We start from the raw sequence: 13,956 nt of genomic DNA on the forward strand, positions 1-13,956 counted from the left end.
GAACACAGAAGTCCAGAGCAGGAAGCAGCAGCAACACTGCTACACTTCTTATGATTTCCCAAAACACGTTCCAGTTGTTGTGGGATAAATCTTGTGCCAGCAGGAATTGAATTTGAATTACTCAGATTGAATCTGAATGTGCATAATTTGAAATTGAATGCATTGGTTTGAATATGAAATACACAAAAGTGAAACTGAATTTAAAGTTTTGAATTTGAATTAATTTGCTTTGAAACTGCATTTTGGTCAATTAAAATTTTAGTTTGACTACTTTCCCTTTCAGTTCCATAATTCAATTTCAGTTCTAAAATTCATACTTGTCTGTCACATCCTGGTCCTTGAGAAAGCCAGGCAGAGTAATCAAACACAGATCCACAGATTTATGTTTCACTTTGGTGAAGTTTCCCTTCTGTATGTAACAGAGTTGATGCAATCCACTGTAAAAGTGACAAAAACAGACAGTTATTATTTTATAATTTTACCTATAGAAAATATTACATTTACATCACATCATGGATCACATATTGATCAGATGCTGCTGCTGACTGATATATAACGTTTCAAAGCAAATTAATTCAAATTCAAATCATTAAATTCAGTGAAATTTATTTTCAAACCAGTGCATTCAATTTCAAATTATGCACATTCAGATTCAATTCCTGCTGGCACAAGATTTATCCCATAACGGGTGGTGCTCATTAGTGGGCCAGATGGATAGCCGTACATCAGGGCTAAAGAACAAAAAGAACCTGAAGCTCCTATGTTGAACAGTTTTTGAGTTAAAAGCATTGTTACATGTCCAGAATAGGGTTGGGCGATATTGGCAAAAAAAATTAATCACGATTAATTGTGGTATTTAGCCGATAACGATTAATTTGACAATTAATCCCCTGGAGTATGTCCTGGTCACATGAACAATTTAGTGGGAAAGATTTGCTCTTCGTAAAAATCTTTTTCAAACTGTGTCAAAATRACAGACCTCAGGCTCTACTTCAAATTTTAAATTGTGTTGATAAATAAATGACAGAACTTTTGTTTAAATATTCATCATATTTGAAGGAGAGAGGAGCACCGAGCGGACTGACCGGGGAAATCTCCAATCAGTCTGCCTGCTGGCATTAATCGTATTAATCATCAAGTGCCAAAAAATAATCGATTAATGTTTTTCTGACGATTAATTGCAGACGATACGATTATGCCCAACCCTAGTCCAGACACCCCCCTTTTAGATGGAGCCCCCTCCTCAAATATGGGGTCTATCAAAAAACCGTTTGCTGGATCAGTGTAGGTCGGACTCAACTACATTCCTGCCAAATMTCATGTTGACTGGTGCAGCCGTTTCCGTATTACGGTCGACCAAAAACCACTGAAAATAAATAAAAATAAACAGTGTGAAAACAGTATGACCCCCGCTTCACGTGGGGGTCATGATAAACAACCGCTTGTTCAATCTCCTATAAGGACCTCAAGCTGTGTTTAAATAGAAAACATTCCATTAAGGAATATAAAAGTGCTGTTTTGCATTTGTTACTAAGCTCATTTTGACATAAAATGATGAAATGTGATATTTCCATCAACATGCTGCTAAAAGGACTCACCGCAGTCTGTTCCTGAAGAGCTATTAGTCACATTTTCATCAGCACAAAAGATTCTAATATCCACAGGCTTTTATTTGTTAGAATAACAGCAGATTACAAAAATCCTGCAGTGAACAGAAGGTTGCACTGACAGCAGGCGTTAGACAAATCCTTCCATCCATCCATCCATCCATCCATCCATCCATCCATCCATCCATCCATACATCGTCATAGATATAAAACTGAATAATCTTTGTTTTATTTTAAATCTGTTAGTTTTTATAATAAATCCTTCATGTTGTTCAGTTGAACGATTGCACGTCTGTAAAACGGCGTACAGTTGCTCTGATGTCACTACAGTTTTCTCAGGATTACTTCATTCTGTGCAGCTCAGCGGGGAGTTTCACTCAAAATTCATGAGGACCTGAGGGAAGCAGCTCCTGTTAACGGCAGCTACCTTTTTATTATTATCATTATTATTTACACCCTCTGGACCTGCAGTTGTTTTTCTCTGCTGCTGTTCGGAAGATTAATAAATGTCTGAGCTTCACGTGCAGAACAAAGACGACTTGTTTCAGTTTGTGTAAGGACTCGGCACTGAACCTGGGATGAGGACATAATGTGATTCAGATGAAGTAAACTCATTTAGAAAGCTGTGACACTGACAGTGCTGCAGGTGGAACGACTGATTTACATCAGTATGACTTTGCTCCGGATTATATAGCTGCAATAAACATGGTTTAGTTCCTCCATTTTACTTCATTTATCCACAACATAACCAGCAAAAATATATAAGATGCAAAATGTTACTTTATAATCTATAATAAAATCCAACAAAACACCAATCTAGATTTTAACACTGAGCTTATACCTGATTTTAAACCATTGTATTTTCTGCAACATGTCCTGATGCATCTCAATTACACAGAAAGAAAAATCTAAAAAAAAAAAAGTTGAGTAGGTCCTCTGGACGGGTTCGTCGATGAAAAAAAATAATTTTTTTTGTCTCTTCTCCAAGAGACTTCTTCAGTCTGATGAGTTACAAGTAAACTCAGCGTATAAGCAGTAATTTCACATGGTGGATAAAAAGGTTAACAATGACAATCAAAACCGTTTGTTCACATGCAAAAAGACCATCAGCCTAACAAGTGATCATTAATATTTTATGATTTTTTCTTCTCTCTGCTGCCTTTCATTTCATTGTATTTTCTTTCTTTTTTATTATATATAGAATTTTGTTTTTTAAGAATTGAATAAAGTTTGAAATAAATAAAATATCTGGATAACAACTGGTCAGTAATGTCTTGATCCTTAATCCCCAATCGGGGCACTAACTATCAGTTGTTAGGCTGATGGTCCTGTTTTGCATGTAAACAAACGGTTTTGATTGTCATCGTTGACTTGTTTGTCCACCATGTGGAAGAACAGCTTTTATGGCTGGGTTTACCTGTAACTCCTCTTTGAAAAGAGACAAAAAATATTTTCAAAGGACTCGTCCAGAGGACCTACTCGACATTTTTTAGATTACTGCAATATGGGTAAAATTTATGCTCCCAAAAATGACATAAAACACAAACAAAATAAATCAAAATAAATGACAAAATCAAGATTCAGTTCAACATTTTAAAGACCTACAGAGTAATATTGTAGTCAAGACCAGCTAAACCCAGACCAAGTTAAGCCCAACATCAGAGTACATCAAGACAAGACCAAGACTTTTATGGGCTGAGACCAAGTCGAGACCAAAACCAGAAAAAAATATGGAAACTAGTGCTCTAAAAGACGAAAATTACTGTACACTTTGCTTCTTCGCAGTTTGCTTTCTCCTCAATGTTGTTTTTCAAATATATTTTTTATGATTTATTAGGGTTGGGCGATATTGGCAAAAAAAAAAAGATTAATTGTGGTATTTAGTCGATAACGATTAATATGACGATTAATCCTCTGGAGTCTCTGGACGCCCTGATATCCTAGTCACATGACCAATTTAAACCACTCTAGTGGGAAAGATTTGCTCTCCGCAAAAATCTGTTCGAAACTGTGTCAAAAGTACAGACTTCAGGCTGTGCATCAGTTTTTAAATTGTGTTGCTAGACCAAGTAAAACTGGAGTTATACTAAATAAATTATAAAACTTTTTTCTTTAATATTCATCATATTTGAAGCAGAGAGGCGAACTGAGCAGAATGACGAGGGAAATCTCCAGTCAGTCTGCCTGGAGGCATTAACTGTGTTAATCGTCAGGTGCCAAAAAATAATCTATTAAAGTTTTTCTGACGATTAATTACACATGATAAGATTTTGCCCAACCCTACGATGTATGTAGCTGAACTGTATTACTGAATATTTTGCAGGGAGGGTGAGGTTGACAGCAGTAACAAAAATTCGTAATCAGCAATAAGTCACGCTTGGGTTTGAATCAAAGTTTTACATCCAATGAAAGCAACAATGTTAACACTTAAATTTGGACAATATTCTGGCAAATCAGTGATATTTCCACAGTTGTGCTCTTGAAATAAAATCCAGATACCTGAATGTCCGTGACAAGACTGAATACAAATACGGTCGAAAACTGGTCAAGACCGGTCTCGAGCACTACAACACTGCAGCAGCGACTGAGTAAAAAAGGATTTTGAGGACAGTAAACAATAAAGGCTTTCTCCTTAAGAAAAGCTTAATTCTTTAAAGCTTTTCTTTCCCACATGTTGCTATTGTGCTGAGCTCTCCGACTGCTGTTAGGAGAATTACGCTCACACAGCAGTTGTTAAACATTGTTTGGTGCTTCAGTTAATCAGCTCAGAAGAGACCATATGTGCCTTAAAACAGGATGTAATTCACAGAAAAACACAAGGGTTTGAGTATTCATCCCTCGCGACTGTGATAGAGGATGCGTGCGAATCTTTAACCCCTTCCAGTGACGACGTGGAAACGTTCTTACCGTAGGTGAGCGTYTAGAGCGGCTTGCCGTTGGTGTCCATGGTGGTCAGACACGGGGCCTTCGGAGAGATGGTGCCCCACCTTTGTAGAGCTGCCTCCAGAGACGGGGGCCAGTTGGTCACAACGCCCAACTGCTCACCACGCATGGCCACCATCTGGGCCCCCTCAGCCTTGGGCAGGTTGGGGTCTGGCTGCTGGACTGCAGGTTGGCAGATTTAAACAGAGAGGAGAGTAAAAAGGTTTCCATTTTACACACGTCTCGTATGTTTATCTTCTCTTTGAACCAGATTTTACCCATGTTTTATATCACACATGGAAGATATTGTAATCAAGTGAGCTGGCACTAATAAATTTTAATAACCCACTGAACCAAACTGAGCATTTTTAACATTTACTATTCATGCTTTAATAATGAATTAAGTTCTGGCTCTGCAGCTTCTGATGCTGAAAACAGAAGGAAATATTTATCAGGCTCTGCATTGTTAGAGGAGARGACGGGGAATAATCTCCAGGGATAAAAAATTTGTCTGAACAGAGAATTTTTTCGCTGCAAAACAAAAGATCAGTCCTCAACACTGAAAGAAAAGCAATGAAATGAAAAAAAAATCTGACATCTGATGAAAAGCTACAGCTTGAACATTTCGTTTGGCTGCAGAGATCAGTGTGACAGAAAAAAACAACATTTTTTTAACAGAATAAAGCGTTTTACCTTCCAGAAGTTCCTCAAAGTCGTCAACAAAAAACTCTCTTAACGGAGGTCGTTTGGGTCTCTTCAGCGTGTTGACAAGCTGCTGTATTTTAGCTGAAACTCTGCTGCTGACTGGAACACCTGCGGAGCAACAAAACACAAGCAGAACATTTAATCTAATTGAATCCTACAGCTGCAAACCGCAGCTTTTCTCCTGTGAAATCGGAAAACAAGGTTGAGTTTTAAATGTAGATCCAGTTTCTCTGAGGTGAGCGCTCTGCAGAAGCACTGATGAGCAGGAAGCAGTGTGATTTTTATTGTTATAATTATTCTCAAACAACCAGGAAATGTGTGTCCTGTGTTTGACCCAAAACACGTGAGACATCCAAGTATCTATTGCACCACCTAACTTTGATATGTATTCCCACCCTCACACCCTCTCAGCCTCGACTCACCGTCTCCGGTCTCCATCAGCTCCGCGTTGCCGTATTTGGGCGTCTGTTTCTGGCCGGCAGAACCGGGTCCCGGGGCTCGTTCCACTTGGATTCCATCAGTGGTGGTGGTGTTGTTGGTGTAGCTGGTGACGTCCGGAGGGGCAGAGTGGTTCTCTGCAAGGAAATGAGGAGTTTAGACTTGGTTAAACCTTCAGATACAATCAAATGAAGCATAAACGTAAATCAAAATGAATTTCAATAATATCTCAGCCACTACAGAAAAGGTTCAACAATCATTTATCTGCACCAGGATCAATTATTATTATTTAAATTAGAAAAATGTATTTATGAAATATTGGCAAAAATTAAGCTTTGTGCATCTCAAGGTGAAAGATTTAAGTCAAACGGCCAAAAGTTGCTGAAAAAAACAACAAAATTGCTAAAGCTAAATAATGCAAAAGACCAGCAGGATGAAAAAAATGCTAAAAGAAGCTAAACATTGGCTGAAAAAAGTGACAAAAAATGCTAAATAATGAAAAAGGCTAGCTGAATAAAAAAAAAAACCCCCGCTAAAAGTAGTTAAACATTAGCTTCTAATATAGAAAACTTTAGCTATAACAATAAAACATTAACAACATGCCAAAAGTAGCAAAACACAAGCTAAAAGTAGCAAAAGAAAAGCTAAAAGCCAAAAATAATAATATGCTGGGTAAAATTAGCAAAATTGATAGCTAAAAGCTAAACATTTGCTAATGTATCCTAAAGGCGTTAAAACACTAGCTACAAGCTTAATGTAACCAAAGGTTTTAAAAGTAGCAAAATGTTTAAAGATTGCTAATAACAGCTAAAAACTAAAAGGCGCATTAGAAGCAGCTGATTTTGAAAAGGATGTTTTTTTAAAGAAAATTAAGACATCTCGATGTATTACATTAGGAAATTATTTGTACATAAAGTTAAATTTTAAAACATATATTAAAGTTATAAAAAACAAAAGTCACAGTAGTCATTGTTCTATTAACACTCAGTAAGTGTTGGGTGTGACTCTCTGCTGTTACCAATACAAATTTTATCTTAATATCTTTAAAATTATCTGAATTGTAGCCATATTTTTCACTAAAGCTAATTAGCATCTGACATGGTTTCAGTGAAAATCCACCAGAAGCAGAACCTCGACTTTCTCCTGGAACTTGCAGGTTTAACAGATAACCAGAAGCTGCAGGTTCTCTTCTATAAACACAAAAAAAATAAAATAATAAAAAAATACATTCTCATCAAACATTGACATTTGTTTTCAGGTTGTTTCTGAACACATTTCGTGCTACATTCAGTTTCTGTTTCAACTCATCTGTGTTCCTGAGGTTTCAATGCAAGCATCAAATTCTTCACATTTATCGTTGTTTTCTTTTTTTTATGAGTTCAACATCAAACAGTTTACCACCGTTTGTTCGAGAAATTATTTACTTTGACTGATTAAAGCATGAAATGATGTGAATCTAAACAGAAATGAATCCTGATTCAAACCGTTACGCCTGTTTGCTGCAAACTGCTCATTTCAATTTAAACCAGCATTCATTTTTCTTCAAACGCTCAAAACCACTTTTATTCAGAGGACAGAGGCATTTTTTTAAAATTATTTTAAGTTAATCTTCTATTAACTTTTATAACATTACCATTTATGCTCGATAAACGATAAAAAAAGAAAACTTTTTCAACAAAAATGGTTGACATACAAGCGCCATGCACAGACAGGTGTTCCTTAGACAGAATTTGCTGTTCAACGTGGCGTCAATCATAAATATTAAACATAAAACATATTACTGTGAAGCAGACAGCTTTAGTTACCACCTGAATTAGCAGCTTTTTTCTCTTTAGCCGAATTATTAGAAAAGCCAGGASTATGAATTTGGGGCTTTTTACAATTTTTGACAGGGTATTGAAGTAAGCTTCTCTATATTGAATTATTTATAATGTCATATTACAGATATTTTCACAAGTATTGTTGAGAARGTTTTCTTTATTCAAAAAGGTTTGTGTCTAATAAAGTATAGGTGAGCAGCCGAGGCATGCTAGTTGCTAGCCTCTCCAACGCTAATGGCAGCTTATCCATGCTAGTGCTAGCCTCATTTTCCAGCACTGGCCTGTCAGTTACCGGTGCCGGTCTATCATTAATCAGATCAATAGCTGGTTAGGAATGTATATAGCCTCCTGCTACGAGGATGTAGCAACCGCTGGTTGTGCAATAGTCTTAATTTTGACCCTCTTACTGCGCCATAATTAAAATCTTGTTGTGAGCAGGATTACAAAGTTTTTTGCCCATCAGAGTATCGTTTGTAACTTAGCTAGTGATTTATCATCAGTTTGAAATCYAATTTGTCCTTTCAGAGATTACTTTTTGGCCTTTTTATCCAAATAAATTAAATCAAATTAGAAAACTTAAAAAACAGCTATGAAGCTGTTTAATTGAACATAATTAAATTTCTAAATATTTCAAACRAAACTGTATCATCGTCATCCACATGAGGTTTTAGCCTTTAATGCTAAACGCTCCCAAGAAAACATTAATTTCTGATGAATTGAACATTAATTCTCTTCCATTTGTGCCATGTGTTCTCAATTGCCTTTGCAGATGACTAATTCTGAGCTCAACATGATTTCATACGCTGCGAAAACTCAGAAATACGGTGTGAAAAAGGAAGAGAGATGACTTCTAGTGAAGCTCTGAGCCACAGCCGAGGAGACAAAAAAAAAGAAGGAATATCTACCCCAGACACGGCCTGAATATCAACACTGCAGTGAGCAGGACAGGCATGCTAATTACTGCAGCATGTTCTACATCCTGTCTCTGCATCATCCGGGCCGTCAGCTCTGAACTGGACCGCCTCTCAAGTTTGGTGTTAGTTATCTGTCTGGTGACGTCTCTGCCCTGCTTTCTGTCCAACGTGCGGGTGAATATGTGGACGTAACTCCAGTGACCTCATCAGATTGTCTTTACGATGATGGGAGGCGGGGGGTATTACTGCCAGCTGAGGAGGAAGATGATGAATGTGTTCTTCACTGCAGGAATACCAAACAGCCAGACTGAGGGAGATGATTCAGGGACGAGACGTTTTCATCTCAACTCATGAGTCAAGGAGGGCTTAAGGCCGGCTGGTTAGTTAATGATTCTGGAGCTGAAAATCCACAAAACAGAAAACACCTCCATCTGATGTTGGGACTCTTGTTGCCATGGATATACCCTTAAGAGCAGAAATCCCAGATAATCCATAGTACTTAAACTTTACATGAACTTCAAATGAATCATATACCATTAAAGAGTAACTAAACCCAAAATCAACTTTTATTTATTTTTTACAGATAAACTGTCTAAATTGTGCGTTAAGGGTATCGTATCAGCATTTCTGTGAAAATTGTGACATTTCCAAGTAAATTTCTTTAACTCTTCAATATTTGGTCTAAACAGTCGCCCTCTATGGGTTGAACGGTGCTACTGCAGTGGAATTTTCCTGTTGGTTAAAATGGTACATGCTGATGTCACAGAGGGTTTAAAAGCCTCTGACTGCATCGAGTCAGGAGTTGATTGGAACAATGAGCACTGTGATGAAAATCTGTTACTGCTTTGAACATTAGCCCATGTTAGCAATTATGCTAAGATCATTTTAAAGGAGACCTACATTAATTTCTTTAGAACATTCAGAAATGCTAGCTTGTCAAATTAAGCTAGCTGCCACCTGACCACAGCCCCTCAGTTAGGGCTGGGCGATTATTTGATCGCAATTATTGATCGAGAAAAATTCAGGTCGATCAAGGTGATCAGCTGTGAGCCTCTTTACTCGATCAAACATGGCGGAAATGTGCACGACAACAGCCAATCAGAATCCACCCTCTCCTGCTCCACTTCTGTTTATAAGTTGCTAATGAAACGCGGACGGAATCACAGAATTAACCAAAGTAATCCAGCACAGATTTTGCTTATTTGGGCGAGTTTCTGAGGTATTTTGGCTGCTGTCGCTTCCTGTACCTGCCGTTACCTGCTAACAGGCTCGCAGGGTGAGCTCTGAGCTCCTCTCCCGACACAGAAGGAGAGAGGGGAGGAAAAAGAAAAGAGAGCGGCGATGCACAGCTCGCCAAAACAAAAGCGTCTTTCAAAAATATGAAGCAGTCTTTAACGTTTAGGACAGAACAATGTCGCAGCGGTTCTTCATTCATCTGGAGAAGAACTTTAAGTTTTATCAGCACACGATGGGCTGGACATGACGTGAAGACCACTTCCTGTCTGAGTCTCATCACAAACAGCAGCTGAGASACGCTGCAAACTCCTGAACACTCAGAAGCTGGGAGTTTATCCAACATTTTGTCCTGTGCAGAATCAGATATTATTTCAGAAAAATTGAAACAGCGTTGTCCGTTGTTTGATAAAGCTCTATAAACAGGAGGGGTGGGGGTTCCTTCCATAACAAGTAATGAGCTTGGATTCTATCCAAATGTGCACAAATTGCTGCAGTTTTTAGGGTTTGTTTCTTTAAGGCATATTTAATGTGAAATTCAAATCCAAAACCTCAATTCTACAAAAGGATAACTTTATTAATGTGAGATTCTATAATTTAAACAAATGTTTTTTTTATTTTTCTTGGTAAATACCTTTTTAAATACCTTGCAAAAATAATTACACATTCTACTGAACCACAGCTATTTGTTATATTAGTGAAAGTGAAATAACAGCCATTATTTTTTTTAATTTCTGTAGTTATTTAAGTGTTACATTATTTTTCTGTTACTTTTTAGGTTAACATAAAAAAGTGAAATTAATCGAGATTGGACGATGCGAAAAAATTAATTGATACTTTTTTTGCCGTATCGCTCAGCTCTACCTTCCGTGCCACTCAGTGCCACTTGGCACCGCCCACTTTGTTGGAATTGTTCTAATTTGCCTGGGGGCGGGGTTATGCTTTGTTACACTTTGAAAACCGACATTAAACAGCAGAGGGAGTCTCAAATGCAGAATCTAATTCTCAAACAGTTTCACACTTTCATGACCAGGCTAACAGAAGCTTTTAAAAATCCTCAGGAGGGAAGGGAGGAACATAGATTTGCATGTGAGTTTAGCCGCTCACAGCAGCTCAACAGTTTGGAACTCCCAACTTTTACTGACCAGAAAAATATGACTCGGCACAATATTAACAATCACATGTCACAAACACAGAAAGCTAAAAGAAAGAAAGCAGGCAAGACGCTTAGGCTCCTCCATCTGTTTTCTGAGGATAAAAACCCTGTTTTTGGAGGCAGATCGCCTCTGGCTGAGCAAACACAACTGCAACATGCTGCATAATTACTCAAAMCAATGAACACCACCAAACACAGGAACCTTAAAAAGAGGGAAGGATTCATTCAAGCTGCTATCTAACCACTTTAAAAGCATTGTTGATTTTTGTCATCAACAATCCAAACAGCAGCTTGTTTTGATTTCCATGCAGCTCAATGCTATCAGGGTTAGCATTGAAATGATCTCTTCTGCACAAATTAAATCATCAGGACACGACAGTCAAGCTGGAAACAGATCAAAGAGGACACCGGGGCTGAGGTGTCACTGAAACTCAGGAGGAAAGACAACATCCCTGTTCAGGACCAGGGATGGCGGGTCTGACAGACCCGGTTCTGGGTTCTCCGTCAGCCATGCTCCAATCCAACTTACCAGGAATATGTAGCCCAAATTGTCCATTCTGAACCAGACCAGCTGGCTCTGCCCTCCTCCTCCTCGAGGAGAGGCGGGTCAAAAGGCCTGCAGGTGAGGAACAAGAGGGGGAGGGAACCTTCAAAAGACTCGTCTCTCTCAACAGTTCTCATGCTTTTTATTAACGAGACACATCAAACCTAAAATCAGCTTTAAAAACATCTAAATCACTAAAGATTCAAGATGTTGTGGAGGAAATAAACCATTCAAAACTGATAAAACGTTCATTTTTCATTGAAAGACCATAAAATAAGGTTTTTGATAACTGTGCATCTACAGCAGCATTAAGAACAAACATTTAGCTCATAAAATGTTGTCAGAAACAGGACAGAAGCATGATGTCACATTATACTTGGCTCAGTGAGGACGTATAAACAGCTGCACCGGACCATTTTACTGTAGTGGAGTCTTAGGGATTAAAATCATCAGGTTTTGCTCCAACATGGAGCTCTTTCTCAGGTCAGAAAACACTAAAAATTCTGTCAGACTGCAAGGAAAATTTAAGTTTCGTCAACTAGCCTCCAACAACTTTTGTATTTCTGGGTTGCTGATGATGTCGTATCAACGTCACGAAATGCAGACGGGGGGCAGGAAGTAAATGGAGCTCTGTTTCCTTCTGTTGACTCAGCATCAGTGTCTAAATTCTGTGCCGTGTGTGGTTGTGGCAACCGCTCCAATCAGGAGAAATATGAAAGTTTTTTTTTTCATGTTTCGAAAGTTGCGTCACAAGTTAATTTTAAAAAGCTTACCAAAAAATGACAAAAGTGGATCAACGATCTACGGCTAAAAACAGGAGGTGAGGAAACGAACAGTCAGAGTTTGCAACGACCACTTTCTAACAGGTCAGGATCATTTAAATCCTATTTTCAGATATTTTATTGGACCGTTACTGGAATCTGTGTTTACAGAAGCTAAATAAATTATTTACAAGTAGATCCGAGCACATAGAAATAATAGGTTAACTCGTTAGCGTTAGCTTTGTTATCATAGGCTAATTATGTACAACAGCAGAAGTCACTGCTGACTGACCTGGGCAGAAACAAGTCGAAAGACATTTAAAGCTTCTTTGGATCCTAAAAGTTTGACCCAACCTGAAACTAAATAATTGTAGCTTTGAGGATTTTGAAACTTTTATCTGGCTCCTCGTATAATACGAGCTCTGCAGCACCAGGTAGTTTATGTTGATCGCCTCGATGCGGGTAAATCCTCCAGATTATATGATGAGTCGTTTTATTAAGACATTATGGATCAGATCCTAAATGTACACAGATTCGTTTGCGATATCTCATCTGCACCAACTCATTTAGGGCATTAGCGTACTCATTGTGACCCATTTCGCTGAGTTTTGAACCGGAGCAAATCACTTCCTGCCCCCAATCTCAATTTCGTGCCTCATTCAGGTCATGTGACTGAAACCCAGCAATTTGAGCATGGATGTTTAAGACAGATCTGCCTGTGACCCATGTGCACACCACCAAAAATTACTCAAAATCATACTTTATAACATAATATTCAATTGCTTTATGTTTCTCTCCCAAAAAACTGCTTCAGTAAACGAGATAAAACGTGGAAACAGCACATTTTTAACTGCTCTGCTCGAGGAACCCAGGTTCTGTGAAACGACTTCAACTTCATTTTCAAGGATTTTATATTCACCTTCCAGCTGATCAGAGTTCATAAATCTGCCAATAAATAAGGCGAGGAGACGCCAGAGCTTCACTCCAACAAGCAAACAGCTATCCATCAAAAAAAGGAATCAAAGTGAACCTTGACTCATCCTCCACTTTCAGCCTCTCCCAGACGAAGCCACGTATTCAAGGTCTGGGACATATTGGACATATTGGACATACTGGACAGGTGGGAGGACAAACAGGCAGGTAGAGGACCTCCGTGGCTCTGACGCATGTTCAGGCTTTTTTCTTCACGTCAAATGTTTAACTCTAACAATAAATAAAATATTCACTAAATTTTATTAGAAAAGCAATCAAGTTTGCTTAATGACTACAAATATATCCTTTTATTGACTTTTACTGTTACCACATTAGCTGTGTGGAATCAGAAATCTAARGAACTGTGCATACAGAAGAAAACTATTAACAAATTGGTAATACAAACACCTTTACAAAGACTTTTTTTATTTTAAATATCCGATTTCTAAAAGACTCACAAAACAAACTTTTATTGTTTCTGGAAGCATTTAAGATGGAACTGTTTAACCTCTGAGAATTTTCAGACATTTTTCTTTTTATTTAGGTCCAACAACCTCAAGAGCAAAGAATAATATTTAAAAAAATGATGTTCCTGCTTTAATTTTCAATAAACAAAACATCTAACATTAATCACTCATATGATATAATTATAATGCAATGATTTTTCAGTCCAAGCTAGGATTAAAGCTAAATATTGCTCCATAAAGGTCAATTTGATTATTTTATGTTTTTTATTTTTGGCTTAAAGTTCCCAAAAAAATTCATCTAATGCAATATTTTCAGTGATTTTCTTCCTCGTCACTCTAAGGCAGACGGGTTCTAAATGTTAAAAGCAGACAGCAGCTTTTAAGTCGTCAGCCACTGTTTATTTCAGCAGAAGTTCG

The 13,956-nt window shown here is 37.9% G+C and overlaps 1 protein-coding gene across 1 annotated transcript in view; it reads right to left on the reverse strand.

The window, feature by feature from the left end:
- Window positions 1–13,956, reverse strand: part of LOC106532211 (disco-interacting protein 2 homolog C-like) — a gene marked incomplete at its 3' end in the record, with an annotated part of 94,259 nt that overhangs the window by 27,894 nt on the left and 52,409 nt on the right. Inside the window, 3 exon segments of the mRNA XM_014028231.1 lie at window positions 4,515–4,712; window positions 5,223–5,342; window positions 5,657–5,809. Of these exon segments, the coding sequence (XP_013883685.1) occupies window positions 4,515–4,712; window positions 5,223–5,342; window positions 5,657–5,809 (471 nt within the window).

This window comes from Austrofundulus limnaeus, unplaced genomic scaffold (assembly GCF_001266775.1).
Source record: "Austrofundulus limnaeus strain Quisiro unplaced genomic scaffold, Austrofundulus_limnaeus-1.0 Scaffold731, whole genome shotgun sequence".
In the NCBI taxonomy this organism is placed as follows: Eukaryota; Metazoa; Chordata; class Actinopteri; order Cyprinodontiformes; family Rivulidae; genus Austrofundulus; species Austrofundulus limnaeus.